General features: G+C 42.6%; 3 protein-coding genes across 9 annotated transcripts in view; 2 read left to right on the forward strand and 1 right to left on the reverse strand.

The window, feature by feature from the left end:
* LOC121352920 (C-C chemokine receptor type 8-like) overlaps positions 1–16,385 on the reverse strand; it is a 41,408-nt gene extending 25,023 nt beyond the window's left edge. For 2 of the 7 annotated variants that reach the window (XM_041466316.1, XM_041466315.1), the window contains exons 1-2: positions 16,333–16,385; positions 6,880–7,007 (exon numbers count right to left, since the gene is read on the reverse strand). The gene's annotated coding sequence lies outside the window, so the exon portion shown is untranslated. Of the gene's footprint in view, positions 1–1,619; positions 2,366–2,506; positions 2,639–6,879; positions 7,008–16,332 lie in introns of those variants that run through there. The other 5 variants (XR_005955010.1, XR_005955009.1, XR_005955011.1 and 2 more) reach the window with 5 other exon arrangements.
* On the forward strand, positions 9,452–10,456 carry XCR1 (X-C motif chemokine receptor 1). Its single transcript, XM_041466320.1, has one exon. The coding sequence runs from the start codon at positions 9,452–9,454 to the stop codon at positions 10,454–10,456; it is 1,005 nt and encodes a 334-aa protein (XP_041322254.1).
* Positions 16,386–16,512: 127 nt separating the features above from the next.
* Positions 16,513–17,098, forward strand: part of FYCO1 (FYVE and coiled-coil domain autophagy adaptor 1) — a 45,667-nt gene continuing 45,081 nt past the window's right edge. The window contains exon 1 of the mRNA XM_041466306.1: positions 16,513–17,087. The gene's annotated coding sequence lies outside the window, so the exon portion shown is untranslated. The remainder of the gene's footprint in view (positions 17,088–17,098) is intronic.

Below are 17,098 nucleotides of genomic sequence, written 5' to 3' on the forward strand. Positions count from 1 at the left end.
CACTAAAGAAGAAGAATATGCCTCTGCCAGGTGGATTAAAGAGGACAGGTGGCCTGAGTGACTGGAGCCATCTTGGGGTAAGTGTAGGGCAATCTAGGAGCTGGGGAACAGTTTTGGGAAGAGCATGCCAACCCTTGTTGCATAAAGCATTATTTACCTCACTGCACTCACCACAAGATCTTGCCAAAGGACAGATGGCCGGAGATGTTATGAAATGGCTCAGGAACTGGAATATTAAGATTTTGTCTCGGTTCACCAATGCTTGACACACAGAGCCCCTGATGTTATCCCCTGCTGGGGAATGTGGGCTAAAGTTGACTTTCTGCTAAAGAGCCCCTTTTGTGGGTGGACTTGCTGCTGCTGGCCACCTGCTTGCTCATACTGTGGTGCTGAAATATGTGTGTACAAGCAGCACGGCGTGGCAGATGGGAGTGTGCAGATGTCTTCAGTAAAGTGGTAAAGCACTTTGACATTCCTCTTGTGACAACAGTGAATCTTCAATATAAACAAATGAGCAAAATGCTAGAGAAAAAGATGTGGGAGTGTGAGACCAAGCCAGGTCTAGCAGGATCTTAAGAATTTCTGAGCTCAGACTGAATATTTCAGCCAGCGGTATTTCAGCCCAAACCTTTGAAAAGAACAGCTGTGCTCACAGGGGTCGCCAAATGAAAGGATTTCTCTGAAAAGCCTGTTGAGAGGAAAGCATGCACTGACTGTCTGCCAGGAGATGGATTTCACCTGGTGGCACAGACCAAATGCAGTCCAGGGCTGTCTGAGCTGCAGTCACTGTAGGGTCAGCTTGAGAAATCTTTGCAGCTGCAGTTGTTCTGGGGGAGCTGGGGGAAGACATTTGAAGAGATGCACCGTGCCTGGGCTGTGCCTCTAGTCTGTGAGCAGGCATGGCACATCAGGAGGAAGTGCTGGGGTTTGGGGAAGTAGGGACTAAAACAGGACAGGAATGTTCTCGGTTGTGGTCAATTGTTTCTGGTGCAAGCTATTAATTGCCTCACTGTTAACGTAAACAGTGCTCTGAATGTACTGTGTTTTGGGGTTGTTTTATCAAATGTGATTTATTTTGCTTTGACTCATCAGACAAAGAGTGTTGGGAAACTGGCTGTGCTCTGGAAATATCCTTGCACAAGGAAATTCCTCCCAACTCTGTCTTCTGTAGAAAATGTAATTTTAATTATGAAAAGCTTTGTTTTCCCCAGTCAGTTCTGTTTTCCCAAAGTCTGACTGAGCCATCCCCTCACTGAGCTACTTCCCAACCACCATTTGTGATGCCATCAGGTTATCAACCCAATAAAGCCTCAGGCCATTCTCCCTTGCAATTTTCACTTCTGCCTTGCAATTTTATTTTTTTTTTTAAGCTGTTATGTTTCTGACCACCCTGCATCCTACACCTCTTTTCTCTGACTCTAAATTTAACCCAAAGAACACCCCAGCCTTTGGTTCTCTCCAGAAGTAGATGCTGCAGAAGTAGATGGCCACCAGGGGCAAAGAGAACATATATATATATATATATATATAGGCAATCTGTATATAATCTTCTCAAAAACTCACAGGAAATGAGTGGTCAGTGGTGAGCAGAGTGGTTTCTTTTGTCTTCCTTTATTGTTTCATCTGGTTTTCTAGCATCACCCTCTTCACAGGCTGCAATGCAGAGTGGCAATTTTGGGAGCCAAGTAACTAGATGGGTGGCAGCAAAGGGGGCAGCAGAACAGCAGCAAGGTGGGCTCAGACATTCTGTACCTCCATGGCAGTGGCAGCACTTCAGGTCTGCAGTGTCAAAGAGATCTGTGTCAAAGATTGCCACATCCAAACTTCTGTCAGAACACAGAGCAGCTGCCATTCTGAGAAAAAGTAGGGATTACAGAGCAGCCAACAAATTTTTCCTAGTTATAAGCAAGTGTCATACTGTCACTTGCCTCATGTTGAGACACATTACCTCTCTGGCAACAGGAGGCTGCTTGTAAATCAGGTTTTATTTTTCATGAGTATCTTAATTTATTCTTCATGCAGCATGTCCATTTAAGAGATCAGGTAGCAATTCACACCATCAGAGGAGGGACCAACATACAGCCAGAGGAGAGGGGGATACAGAGATGCTTCATACATTGACCTGGCTGCAGCCCTTTGTTCTTCAGTCTTGCTTTTGCATCCACATGAAAAGGCTGCCTCAGCTGAGTTCCACACTGGGGGAGCGTGCAAGGGCTCCCAGCCCGGTCAGGGCAGCCCTTTGGGAGCAGTGGAAGCATACAGCTGGGTTTGCATGTCAAGGAGCCATCCAGGATCAGGGCAGGGAGTAGCTGATGCCAGTGAGTAAAAGTGGGGTGAATAAGGCAAGATCAAACTCTCTGATGTTCTGCAAAGCGTAAGAGATGTGATGAAGGGAAAGCAAAAAAAAAAAAAAAATTATTAGAAAGCGCTGAGAAGACAGCAGTGACATATACAGTTCTGTGATGGCTGATGAAAAACTCAACATGAGCCAACAGTGTGTACTCACAGCCCAGAAAGCCAAATGAATCCTGGGCTGCATCAAAAGGAGTGTGGCCAGCAGGTCAAAAAAGGTGATTCTCTTCCTCTGCTCTGCTCTTGTGATGCCCCACCTGGCGTGCTGAGTACAGTTCTTGTGTCCCTGACAAAAGAAGGACATGGAAATGTTGGAACAAGTCCAGATGAGGCCACAAAATTGATAAGGAGACTGGAGTACCTGTTTCAGGAAGACAGGCTGAGAAAGTTGGGGCTGTTCAGCCTGGAGAAAAGAAGGTTGTGTGGAGACCTCATAGCAGCCTTTCAGTATCTGCTGGGGGCCTACAGGGAAACCAGAGAGGGACTCTTCATCGGGAACTGCAGTGATGGGAGAGGGAGTACAATGGAGACAGATTGAAAGAGGGGAAATTTAGGTTAGATATTGGGAAGAAAATTTTTACTCTGAGAGGGATGAGACTCTGGCACAGGTTGCCCAGGGATGTTGTGGATGCCCCAATCCTGGCAATGTTCAAAGCCAGGTTGGATGGGGCATTGAGCAACCTGGTCTAGTGGGAAGTGTCCCTGCCTGAGGCAGAAGGGTTGGGACTAGATGATCTTTAAGGTCCCTTCCTACCCCTTAACATTCTATGATTCTGTATTGTTTGCTTCCTTACACTACGCCCAGCCTTTCACTTTGTGCAAGCATGACTCAGTGGGTAGGATTTCCTCTCTTTTCTTTCTCCATTTGGCTAAAGCCTTGCAAGTCCCTGGGACTTCAGCATCAGAATGGCTTCATGACTTGGAATGGTGTGATATGAGTGAGCCCATTTAATACTCAACAAAAACAGGTTGTGCCCGCACTGCCAGGGACAAGGACAGACTCTGTGACAAAGCTGGGCTCCTTGCAGCAACACTGCTCATCCATCTCCCCAGAAAACACACCTCCCTCTGCCTGCACGCACAGATACTGAGGCTGCCCCCCCATCATCTCTCCCCAGACCATATCCTAAGCCTGCAGTCAGGAGCATCAGGAGCAGGGCATACTGGTCACATCAATGGCTGTCAGCAGAGTTTCCATCTGTTTCAGCATCATTCCTGCAGCACTGGGCCCAGCAGGAAGACTGGAAATACCACCCAAAATGTTGTACACAAATTCTTTAGACATATGGCTTATAATCCTCTTGGGGAAAAAAAAAAAAAAAAAAGCGGTAATATAGATTAAATACACCAGTAGAATGGAATTTTGTGGAAAAATACAACCCTGCTGTTCATGTGGTCTCTGAGGCATAAAAATGAGTTCATAAACTTTGTGTAGAGGCTTGAATTTTGCTAAGCTTTAGAGAAAGACATGAGGTTATTTCTCCCAAAACTGTGATGTGCTCCTTTGTCTTAATAATCATCTTTGTTTTTTGTCTATAAGAACCTCTGAGGGAATAGAATCAGCTTCTTTACACACATTTTACTTAACAGAGTCCTTATTCAGGTCTAAGATTGCTATTTAAATATAGTGCAGTGGCTGGTAAGATCTCTCAGGGACAGCCCCATCTTCCAGTATATTGTCAGGAGGGTATGTGTACATCTGCACACAGAGACAGGGAGGGGTCAACATTTTGCTGGCAGCAGAAACCTGCAGATATGTTCTGCTTTAGCAAGAAAAATAAGAAGTGGTTTTGCTTGGTTTCAACGGCCAAAAAACACAGCTACTAAGAAACAAAGTGATGCTCTTTTTCATGGGCAAATAATGGAGCATTTATGTTCTCTATGGAGCAGATGGGAAAGTGATATCCCATGTCACTGCTGCCTGGCAAAGAGAAATGGGCTGGTGTTCTGGGCCTGGCAGGAGTGCTGCTATTAAGAAAAATCAGAATTACATGTCAGACACAGAGATCAATACACGCTCTTTGCTTGCAAGAAGTGCATTTAAACTTGCACTCGTCTACACTGTAGAAACAAATCGACAATTTCTCCACTCAAAAAAACCCAAAAAGCTCTTGTTTTCTGTTTCCTCACAGCCAACTATTACCAAAAGGACTACTTGTTATCATCCTGCAGAGCTGCTTACTCATCCCATCCCTGCATGAACTACCAGGATAACCATAGCCAAACCTTGCCTGGCTGCAAGCAGGGAGAGGTGCTCTCCTTTGCACCATCCCACAAAAAATAAGGGGCTGGATTTCTCCTTGCCCTTGCCCTAGGGGACAATAGAGAATACCCAGAGCTACAATCCTGCTGACACAAAGCCTGTTGCAGGAAACCACAGGCAGGATACCAACCACCGCCACTTCCACACAAACCTCTTTGGCCAAGGTTGCTCCTGCCTGTGCTCTGTTGGACAGCTGCTGCCCAGCTGCTGCCCAGCTGCCAGCACCACGTCCTTTCTGACCAGCCTTAGCACAATAAAACAAATTTGCTAATAGTGGACTGAATCCCCTCACCCAGATCATGAATAAAGATATTAAATAGCACTGGGTCCAGCACGGCTCCCTGGGGGACACCACTAGTGGCTGGATGTGGCACCATTCACCGTGACTCTCTGGGCTCGGCCATCCAGCCAGTTCTTAACCCAGCAAAGGCTGCACCTGTCCAAGCTGTGGGCTGCCAACTTATTATGGAAATTTGAACTCAAGTGTGTTTTTCAGGATGGGTTCCAGAGTCCTCATTTGGGATGTTTCTGCTTCCATGGATTGTTGTTATCACAGGGCTGATGGTCAGGACTGAGAGGCAGAGCTCACGGGGAATAGGAGGCCACCAAAATTCTGGGCTCACTGTGAGTGTTGTACCTGTCTTGTGAAACCCATAGGGCAAAAGTGGGAGCATTGGTCTCAGAAAATGATCCCTACCCAACAGAACGTTTTGCCTTAAAAGTTGGGTAAGAGATTCCTTGATGAGATGGATTTCTTGAGGCTTTGCAAAACTGAATTGGACAAGGGAATTCCTACTGACTTTTCATTTTACCTTGACCTTTTGCTTTATCCATGTCCTGGAAGAGTTTGTTACCATGTGCAAATTTCCTCTAAGGCAGACAAAAAGTTCATCTACCAGCACAGACCACATTGTCCGGGGTACTCTTGTGTTTTGGACCAAGTCTACCTGCCAGTCATGACTTCCAGGACTTTCCTGTCCATCTCCTACATGTGACTCCGAGGCTGTGCTCCAAGACACAGATACCAGTCATAGTTAGGGAAGGAGAAATGTTATTTATTGTGTTTTAATTTCCTTAAATTAAATGCCTGCTCCATAAACCTATTTGAAAAACTAAAGACTTTTCTTGCCAGAAAAGGTCACATTTGGGATTTTTTTCTTCTTATCTCAGTCTGGAACAAGAGATTGGCTAGGGAAGCAGCTACCAGATAAATTTAGTTTAGGGGAACAGAAAATTATTTTATGTGTCAATGCTTGTTGCCTTTGTGAACCAGTCTGCAAAAACATCTGATTTTTTTTCATTTTTTTCCCCCTGAGAAACATGGAGAACCAGCTGTGAAGTCCAGAGGCTTTTTGAATAAAGTGAATAAAAAAATTCCATCAGTGCATGCCTTATGGTAGGGGGCTTCTCTCTACTGCACTCCCCTTGACTTTTCCAGTTAAGATGAGATTAACCTCAGCTTGTCGTGTAAATGCCAGGAATCTTCTTAAAGGGGTCTGTCTCAGCTGCCTCTGCCTGGGGAGGAGACTGGTAGAGTACAGAGTGGGGGCTGATGTGGCTCCTGCCAGTGGCTCTCTCTCCCTCCACTGACTGCAAAGTGAGCAGACAACTCCTCCCTGCCACTCATTCAAATGCTCAGTTTGAAAATGAAATAAACTGATGAATAATATGTAACTTCATCTGACAGAAGTCAAACTGAATTTTCAGAGAAAAAGAAAATTGAACTGGATGTCACTCATAGTATCATTTCCCCATTTCTGTATTAGAATTTTTAATATGATGCTCCAAGACAAAGCACAGCCCTGCTAGAAAATGAAGGCTTCTGGAGAAGCAGATTTCTGGACAAAAGTGAAATGAATGTTGAATGCTTTGCTGAGTGCTCTTCAGAAGGGCAGGAATGACTATAAACTGTATGATGTGTTTCTCTATTACTATTTGTCCTGACAACTGAAATTAAGGTAATTTCCATCTTTCAACCAACTTCTGCTCTCACTTGTGCCATTATATATACATTGAAAACTGTTGCATGATTTGTTTTCTTGTGTGACACTGACATATTTTTTACCTGTTGATGCAATCACATAATTTTTTATCTCCTTTGCATATATCTTAACTGAAAATCCATACACAGCTTTTCTTACTTGTAGAGTTGAAATGGGGAAGATAAAATACAGTAGAACAAAAATACAGGTTTTGATTTAAGGGGTTTTGAGATAAAAAGAAAAATATCTAAGTGCCTTAGGTTCCTGCAAGGTTCTCTTTACCATCACTGACCTGATGGAGGGCTTTCTCAGCTGGTAGAAACATAATATCAGAACATATAATCGTGCTCAACCATCCACAAGGTCTGATGCTTTGTAGGCTGGAGCCTCCATCTGCAATTCCATGGAGCCTGCACCAGGTAAGATGGCATAAGATGAATGAACTTGTTTTGTGAAATGTGGCATTATCCAAGAGCTAACTTTGCAGCATTAAAAATCAACCAGGAACAAGCTACCTCACAGAAGCATTTTCCTAAATTCTCTGGAAATGCTGGACACAAAATCACAGAGAGGACACCTGTTCTCATGTAACCAAGCATTCCTCTGGCTCCTCCCAAAGTGCAAGACCTTTTGGGTCAGGTGGGTAAGATGCCATGGCATAAGGGAATTTGGAGACGGAAATAGCAAGTTACTAACAGGGCTTCCAATCACAGCTGTCTGCCAGCATGAATCAAGTGCCTGCACACTCAGCATCAGTGTCCTTGGGGAAGATGGAGAAAAATAGAAACTATTTACCATCTCCTATCATTTGAACTGTGAAGAAAATAGATGTGTTGGTACACTTCTTTATTTTGGCAGTTAACTGTTATCTGATGTAATCTCAAAACACCTTTGTAAAATGGTGCTTTCTGCCTTGCAAGTATTGCTTAGCTCCTGACAGCAAGCAGGAGGGTGAGCAAAGCTCCCCAGCAGATACCTGCTCTCTAACCACTGCCTACCCTGCAGCAAAGATGTGAAGAGCAGAATGGCATGATGTGATGAGGGACAGGGCATGTGCAGGTCAGAACACTTCCCAGGCAGAGGCAGCGATCAGGGCTGAGATCTTTGTGAGAAGGTTCCTGTATCAGAGGCCAGCAGCAATTGTGGCAGAGATCAGGAGCAGCCCAAGAGCAGTCCTGCTGGCTGTAAAGCTCCTGGCCTGTGGGCAGACCTGCCATGGGACTTGCTGTCACCGAGTGGTCAGCATGAAAGGAGAGAGTAAGTGGTGAAGACACAGGTTAGGACTGTCCTCTCATCTCCGGAGAACCTTGATTATTCACAAAGAGGCTTCTCTGCTTCCTTAGGAAGGAAGGAACTGCTTAGGAGCAGCATACCCTAGCCTGAGCTAAAATAGGACACAACGATGGTCAGGACCTCAATCTAAACTATTCATTGCTGAAGTGTTGTCTGTACTATCATGTAAAAGCTACTGCCTTTGCAAGGACTTACCCTGCATGGCTGAAAATTTAAGCATTGTACAAACTGAGGGCTACAAATATCTTTCCAGTTAGAGCTGTGACTCTGGTGGTAAATGTTCCAGGGCCACTTGCTGTCACAGTACTGAATCCTACACATCCCTTGCCTCCAAAACTTGCTGATCATAACACACTGGATAGATGGTCCCTGTCCTGTGCTGCCTGTGTCATGTTCTGGCTGACCTGAACCACTTACTCCCATGGATGGCGTTAAATTCTGGCAGCCAGGAGTGCTCCCTGACATGCTTTCCTAGTGTAGACATAGCTCTCCTGTCCTCCAAAGGCAGCATGTCTTTGTCTGGCTATAGAAGACAGAATCTTCCTTCACTAATTAAAAAAGGAAAATGTCACCAGCACAATTTTGGCCTGAGCTGTGGGGTTTCTTTGTACTTTGAAGGAACTTGGTGGCAGGTCTCTCACTGGCTTCAGTCAAAGCAAGATCAAAACATGGTATTACAGATAAGCCTTCTTCTAGGATAAAGTGAATTTAGACTTTAAACCATTGGTCAAAGGCATTACTGATTTTTCTGTGCCTATTTTTAAGCTAATTTTCATAAAGAAATTAGGCTACTCTGACTTAATTGTATGCCACCTTCCCACTAACTTTTGATCCTGTTGGCCAGTTTCAACTCACCATCCACCTGGGAATAAATTCCTGCCTGCATACAGATGGAGAGGCAGCACTATCAGAAAAGTACTGTGATGTGATCTCTGCATCCCTGAGAATCATCAGGCCACAGAGGTGCACAGAGCACCCAGCATGATGGTGCTTCTGCCACAGCTTCGAGATGTTTAGATATCAACAAACCTCAAGATAAAAATCTGTAAGAAACCTGACTTTTCCTGCTCTTAGTGCTTACAGTTTTTGCTACTGGTACAGATCAGCTTTTTAAGTTTATGCACTGCAGAACTTCAGTGACCAAGAATCATCTATACAGTGAAGTGCTTAGGAGTTGGATACCACTCCAGAAAACTGAAAAAACACTAGCATATTTGAAAGTCTTGGCACCTGAGACATTTACATCAAAAAAACAATGCACATTCATATAGTAGAAATTCAGTAATTGAAAGTTGTCACCAAACATTTTGGTTCACAAACTGAATTTCTGACTTATGTATTTGAGTTCTTTGGTATCTACCTGTTCATGTTCTAGTCATAAGAAGAAATGAGTCCTTTGTCTCCCCAAATTACTAGTTTCACTGCTGCTTTTTCTGTCTTAAAACAGAAGCCTCCACAGTGGGAGTTTAGTTATTGAGTTGATTTTCACAAAAGATTTCACTTGATTTTTTGCAGTCCTTTGAAGTAGCTGCTGGAGAACAGCACAAGATTTGCCAGAAAAATGGATGAAGACTACTATTTAGATGATAATTCCTCATATGAATACCCTCATGAAACCAACGTCTGTGAAATGGGTGACTATTTCACATTTAACATCTATCTCACTGCTGTCCTCTACATTCTGGTATTTTTCCTCAGTCTGCTAGGAAACACTTTGGTGTTATGGATCCTATTGAAATATGAAAACCTTACATCTTTAACAAACATCTTCATCATGAATCTCTGTATCTCTGATTTAGTCTTCTCCTGCATGCTGCCTTTTTGGGTAGTGGACCAGTCCTTTGGATGGATTTTTGGTGAGTTCCTTTGCAAAGCATCAAATGCTATTTTCTCCATTGGCTACTACAGCGGTGTTTTCTTTTTGACTCTCATGACTATCCTGAGGTACTTGTTTGTAGTGAACCCCCTTTCAACTCTGAGATCCCAGACGCAGTGCTGTGGTGTTCTGGTGTCCTTGGCTGTTTGGACTGTTAGCATCTTAATTGTGGTTCCTGAGGTGATTCACACCACAGTGCAAGAAGACTTGGAAGACCACAGGTTCTGTGATTATGCCGATGGGAATTGGAAAAAGGTGGACATTTATGTGAGAAATGTACTCTTCCTGTTTTCCTTTGGAGTCATCATATTCTGTTACTTCAAGATACTCATAATCCTGCTTAGAGCAAGATCTCGCAGAAAGCACAGAACTGTGAGACTCATCCTCATTATTGTGGTGGCTTTTTTCCTGTGCTGGGCACCCTACAACATCCTCAGCTTCCTGACCACTTTTCCACCACCTACTTGTCAGTATGTGAAAGATTCCAACCTTGCCTTTCACATCAGCCGTAAAATTGCTTTCTCCCACTGCTGCCTCAACCCTGTGCTCTATGTATTTGTTGGAGTCAAGTTCAAGAGGCATTTGGCACAGTTATGCAGTCTGTGTTTACACTGCAGCAATGGTCAACCTCCCAGCCCCAGCATCGGCTATGAAGGCAAATTCCAGAATGAAGGGATATCCCTCTACTGAAGCAAGACCTAACTATTAGAGATTAATCCTGAATGAACTTTCAGACTTTGTGTGCTATGGATAGCCTCTAACTCTTAGAGGCAATTCCCTGAGAAAGACACACAAATTTGCTCTTTGCAAACATGATGTGTATGGAAGATAACAAAATGTATTTGCAGTGGGATGAAGAGATGAGAATGCCAAGAAATTACTTTACTGGCCTGAAAGTCTTAAGTTCACAATTTTTTGAACAGTGAGATGGATTTTCTCTCACTTATACTCTCTTTTGAAATTAAAGAAAATGCTTTTTTCTTTGGGCATTAAAACATAGGTTTTAACATAAAAGTTGTTGCATATCTTTTTCTTACCTGACTTAAAATACTTGGATTTTATATAACAATAGACACATAGGTATTTTTGTAAATTTTAATGCCTTTCAATGTTTTTCAGGTTACTCATTGGTCTTTTTTTTTTTTTTTTGTGGGGGGTGATATCTCTGGATTAACTGTTCTGACAATAGCTGCAAAACCTTACAGTTTCTGAAGTTCTCAGGGCAAATGTTATTTTATCTTTCGATAGATGAATATATATAAAACTGTATTTGTGTAAAAGTAGTCTTTTGGGTCTGAAATGGAAACTTTAGGAGAGCCCTAGAAGGAACACAGATGCTAAACAGATACATCACTAGGATATCAGTTTTCCTTCTGTTACTGCTCTTTGCCACAGGATTCTTCCAGACTTTGAATATAATTTCAGATGACTGCAGCAGATCTATAGCTTATCTCCTGAACAGAGCGGGAGCCTATTTGCCTCTAATTGCTCTTTTCCCTCCTTTTCTCCCTTTGCCATGGTGCTGAGAACACTTAAACTTATAAATAGGTTATAGTGCAAGAACAAATGACTTTTAAAATAGCAGGATAAAAATGGCTTGCTTTATTTGTAAAATTGATGTTTGGGGTTTTCTTTTGGGTTGTTTTTTTTTAAGATAAACTGACACCCTTCTTCATTCTAGGTCAATAGGTATTTTTAACCCCAGGCAGTGTAATATATAGTACCTACTCCAGTGTAGCTGAATGACAAAGTCCCTACAAAGCAAGATATTTAATTTCCCAGCATTTATATAGAAAGACAAAGTAGTTTTGCAGCGACACCAAGCAATGGTTTAGCAATGGTTCTAAGCCACAATTTGGCTTTTCAGGCGTCTGTCTTAAAATGTCTATGCTGTTTCTACATTATTTCATTTGACCTTCAAAGATTATCTGGAGCAGACAACAGATTCTTCACAGCTGCTCTGTAGTTTACAAAAAGGAGAAACTCAGACAGGTCCATAATACAACATCCTATTTCTGATTATACCCAGAAGCAAGAGTACCTAAGGAAAAGCATAAGAATGGGGTGAACATACATGACACAGACCCATACAGTCTTCCTAGGGCTTGTACATAGTTTTTAATCTGCGCTTTGGTTTAGTTACCAGAACAAAGTGTTCACATCATGTCCCTTACCATCAAATGCACCTTTCTGAACAGATCAGTCCTGGTATCTCACTTACTACAGCAACTGCCTATAATGTAAAAAATTTAAAAAGGAGACTCATTAATTCTACAGGGTTCCAATTCACTTGTGTTCAAACAAACCATGGAAAGATAGATGTTGTCATTTTTTCTGGCTGTGGTGGAGACCAGCCTTTGGCTATTGCTTCCTGACAAGAAACATTTGAAATTAATGTGGCTTCAAGAGACTTTGGGCTGGGAACTGAATACTGTCAATTATTGAATTATTGAATTGAATTATTCAATATTATTGAATTATTAAATAACTTATTGAAGTTTAAATTAGTCCAATTTCTTCTATTCTGGCAAGCCAGGACCACTTAATTGTTACCAGCAAATCTCCACAAGAGTAACATACTGTGACCATGAGTACCAAGAAGGTCTCATGCACCTACATAATTTCAACAAGCTGTCATTCAACTCATTGTCCTGGAGCCCACGACTGTGAAATAATTACTGTTAATATATTTTACATCTGTCTAAAACAAAGCTGAGAATTACAATAGAAGCACAAAGTCTGAAATGATCCTGCTCTGCCCAGGTTTTAGCAAATTATTTAAATCTGTTTGTGACTTCAGCATATTTTGTTATTTTATTACAGTGTATCTGAGTATGTAAAAATAATTCTTGATATTACCCAACTGTATTGCTGCCATAACCAAAGTAACTCAGAATGTAGATATGCTGCCTCCTAATATTATGAAGTAGTATTAATAAACATTCAGAAATCCAATGGAATTCTACCCTGTGACTATTGTTCTCAGCCTCTGACAACCACCTATTAAGGTATTTTCAATTGAAGAAGTAATTGTGAATTGTCATAGGTTAATTTATCATGGAAGAGAATTCTGGAGGTGATCCACTACTCCATGCTGCTCACAGAAGTTTTATCTACCTGATCAGACAAGGTCACTCAGGGTTTTATCTGGTCAAACTGATAATCTGCAAGAACAGGGACTCCATAATTCCTCTGAGTCCTTGTTACAATGCTTAGTAACTCTTATGGTGGATGTTTTTGCTTCCACACAAACAAAAATTCTTTTGCTGCATCCTGGCAATGTTGCTTTTTCCTTGCCTTCTCCATGTCTTCACATTAGAGAGTGGAAAAGAGCCATCAGATCTCCCCTAAATCTTGTTTTTTCCTGGGGCTAAACATATCCCAGTGAATTTAGTGTTCTCATATGCCATGTGCTCCCACTCCCTGTCCATCTTGGTGATCCTTCATAGGGCTGACTTCAGTCAGTCAATATCTCTTACATTGGTGGCCCCAAAACTAGATACTCTACTGCAGATCATGAGACCTGCAGTACTGAGACATTCTCAGTGCCCACGAGGATGTCAGGCAGAGGGGAATAAAGGTTTCCCTCAGCCTGATGGCAGCACAGGCCCATAAACAGTTAGTCCTCACTGATGCAAGGCCATATGCCTGTGTTGTGTTCAAGTTTTTGTCCACTCGAAATCCAAGATCTTTTCTGGCAAAGCTGACCTCTAACTCCATGTTTAAGGAAAGGCCCTGTTTCCACTAAAATCAATGATACTTTTGCTTCTGATCATAATCAGAGCAAGACTCAGATTCATAAATGTGTGCAATTTTGGCAAAGCATAGCCTGTACTTCTTTAGTGCCAGAAGTGTTTTCACTGAGATTCAGGAAACCTTAATATTCTCAATGTTTTGAAATATTGAGTTTATTGTAATCATAAATAAAATTCTACTTTATCTTCTCCTTATGGTTACTCTGCAGCTGAAAATGCCCTTACTCATCCACAGAAGCAAAATACTGAGAAGGACACAGAAAAGTGTGAGGACTGGAGTACTCTCTCCATACTCAGGAACTGCTGAGGTAACGGAACTAAAACATATTTCAGTTTGTTTCATTCCTCTAAACAATGCTGCTTTCTTCCAACAAAGAGAAGAAAAAAAAGCTCTTTATCCCTGTGCCACCCATATAGATGTATATAAAAGACTCTGTTTCATTTAAACTGCACAGTCTGGAGTCTATGTCTTATTGTTGCTGGTGCAGTTGAACCAGCACCAAACCAGATAAAATTCTTGGTACCTACTTTGTCCACACAGGAGTGAAATGCAGCCAGTTCTGATTAGTGATAGCTCCTAAATCTGATGTGCTCTGGTGGAAGTCAGTCTTGGAAGCTGACCTGATATTTAGCAGAATATTCTTCCAAGCTCCTCAGCCACTTTGTCTAAAATGCCATATTTGCTTCTAGATGTTTTCTAGAGCTTTGTTCATTCTTTTTATGTTGCCTACTCCCAGCTTTATACCTACTGACAATTATTTGTCCACCTATTCAAAACAGAATGCAAACAAATGCAAAAAGTGCTTCCAAAGCTTTCTCCCCACAGTCACAGAAGGTTTCTAATGATGAACAGCAGCCTGTTGTTCAGTCTAGCTACAATGGTATGTTAATCCATTGAGGGTGACCAGGGGAACTGGGAGTTAGCTACCCTCATAAAATACCTCAAGTGCTAGTGGAAGCAAAGCCCTTCCAGTCACTACATAACATCAATTAACTCTTGCAAAAAATTTAAAGAGAACATGTAGCACATATAACAATAATGTCAGACAGATGGAAGGAACACATTCTATGGACACATACTCAGAGCCCATCATAAAACACTCATCTGTGGTGCACAGGAGACCACTAAGCAGCAATTTAGTTGTTTTAGTTGATTGAGCTAGCTACCTCTACTACCCAGTGAGAAAGCATTTCCCAGCAAAGGATTTCCTTTTGGTGGCATGACTGACATTGCCTTTCCTGGTTAGTAAAACTGAAAATAATTCCCATCTAGCCCACCATGGTTTATGATTAAGTTAATCAATAAATTTTATCAGAGTAAACATACAGGAAAGCAACACTGGTGGAGCAGACAATGTGGGGTTTTTCTAGAGCAGCTTCCATAAAGGAAAGATCTCTACCATCTTCTATTGCTATGAAATGAGGAAATATGGAAAATGCTAAGGAAGTGTTGGTCAGCTATGGACCTAGTTGGAAACAGCATGTTTTTGCCTGAAGACATTGATGTGTACATAAACAAGCAATAATTCAATAGTTAACATCAATAACTAAATATTTCTGAAAGCAGCTTGTTACTACGTAATTAAAAAGAGGAACAATCCATTCTAATTGATTATTTTTGAGGGAAAAGTAGAATTTCACACAGACTTTTTGAAAATTTGTAAAATAAAATCCATTGCAGTGAAATAATATGGGATTTGATCTACCATTATTTGTGTCTGATGACCCTGAGATTGCTTTTGGAAGACACCCAGTTGCCTAGAGATCAATGGAAAACAAACATTCATTTTCAGCAGATGCTCCTGGCACTGCTGCATGATTCAGCAAAGCGTGCCAAGAAAAGTAAGCCTGAAGGTTGCTTCCAAATGGTGTAAGACATCCCACTGCATCCCAAAAGCAAATAACCTGCATTTCTGAGGGCACTAAAATGCTTTTGAGCTATTCAAAAAACACACATTAGATGAAGATTAATCACCAAAACCTAAGGTCACTTAGTCACTTCTTATGCGTGAAGGATGATGAAGACGTGCCAGTGACCACATACTACATATATTTCCTCAAGACTCTTGAAAATTTGATGCTTTGATCTTCAGCTTAAGCTGATGTTTATGACGCTAAGAAAGTCACAAGCATTGTGGCAAGAACTGATGACAAACTGCTTGTTCACAAATTTAATTTAAAATTTTTTATTTACCAAACAAATGTGGGGAAAAAAAGCAAAGAAAGTTTTTCAAGTTTGCACTTCAAGTGCAAAACAAGAATAGCCTATTTCAGGCACTGGGAAAGAAACGTCCTTTCAGAGAATCATATGCATTATGGGAGGGATAAAATCTGAAAAGAGGAAACAATCTGCTTGTAGGAGCCTGGTGCTGGGAGTATTAGGAACCCTGTGCCCCTGTACCCCCCACACCTCGTCTCAGGAAGCAACCTCTTGCTCCAGTTTCACACCCGCTTTCGGCCAGTCTCTTACTTTTTGTGGACATACTAATCTCTCCCTATGTCTTTCACAGAATCAATTAGGTTGGAAAGGACCTTTGAGATTGAGTCCAACCCATGACCAAACAAACACCACCCTACCAACCATTCCACAGCACTGAGTGCCACGTCCAGTCCTTCTTTAAACACCTCCAGGGATGGACTCCAGCCTACTCCAATGTCTGACCACACTTTTTGTGAAGAAATTCCTCCTAATGTCCAACCTAAACCCCTCCTGGCACAGCTTGAGACTATGTCCTCTCATCCCTTCAGTTCAGTGATGAGGATTTTCCTTTCATAAACTGGCAAGAGCAGAGAGAGGAAATTGCTGCATACCAGATTTATCATGCCTCAGTGGTCTGTACAAAGAACTTGATGAACTGATGTGCATATGAGAGAAGAAAAAAAAAATATAAAAAAGGAAAACCTCCATACAGAATAGTCCTGAAAGCAACAGTCAGTACTATATTAAAAGTATTAAAACAAACAACAAAAATTTATTAAGTTTGGTTTTGTGGTTTTTTTTTAGTGGTGCCCAGCAACAGGCCAAGGAGCAATGACCATAAGCCAAAACACAGGGAAGTTTCACCTCAGGGTGAGGAAGAATTTTGCATTGAGGGTGGCAGAGCACTGAACAGGCTGCCCAGGGAGGCCATGGAGTCTCCCTCTCTGGAGACACTCCAAACCCACCTGGACGCGTTCCTGTGTCACCTGCTCGAGGTGACTCTGCCTTGGCAGGGGGTTGGACCAGGCGTCTCCAGAGCCCAGCCCAACCCTAACGACCGTGATTCTGTAAAAAGCCACCTTGCTTGAGGACACCAGAAACACCAGCCTCCCCGAAAGGAAACCACCCCAACGCTGCAGCTGTAGCCGAAAGCGACGATTTCTCCCCGAAAGCCGCTCCAAACCCCTCAGCTTTCCCCGCAGCGCTCCGTCTCCACTACCTCCGGGCCCCCCCGGCGCTGCAGCCAGACACCGCCCCGGGTGTGGGGCGGCCCCTCCGCGGCCTCACGGGAGTTGTAGTCGGGCGGGGAGCGCCGCAGCCTCACCCCGGGCCGCCTCTGCGCGACATGGCGGCGGCGGCCGCGCAGGTACCGAGAGA

The sequence above is a fragment of the Pyrgilauda ruficollis genome, unplaced genomic scaffold, assembly GCF_017590135.1.
Source record: "Pyrgilauda ruficollis isolate IOZ18807 unplaced genomic scaffold, ASM1759013v1 scaffold2, whole genome shotgun sequence".
Lineage (NCBI taxonomy): Eukaryota > Metazoa > Chordata > Aves > Passeriformes > Passeridae > Pyrgilauda > Pyrgilauda ruficollis.

What these genes read in the sequence shown, in the direction of transcription:
- XCR1 (XM_041466320.1), top strand. Translation starts at nt 9,452, where the DNA reads ATGGATGAAGACTACTATTTAGATGATAATTCCTCATATGAATACCCT.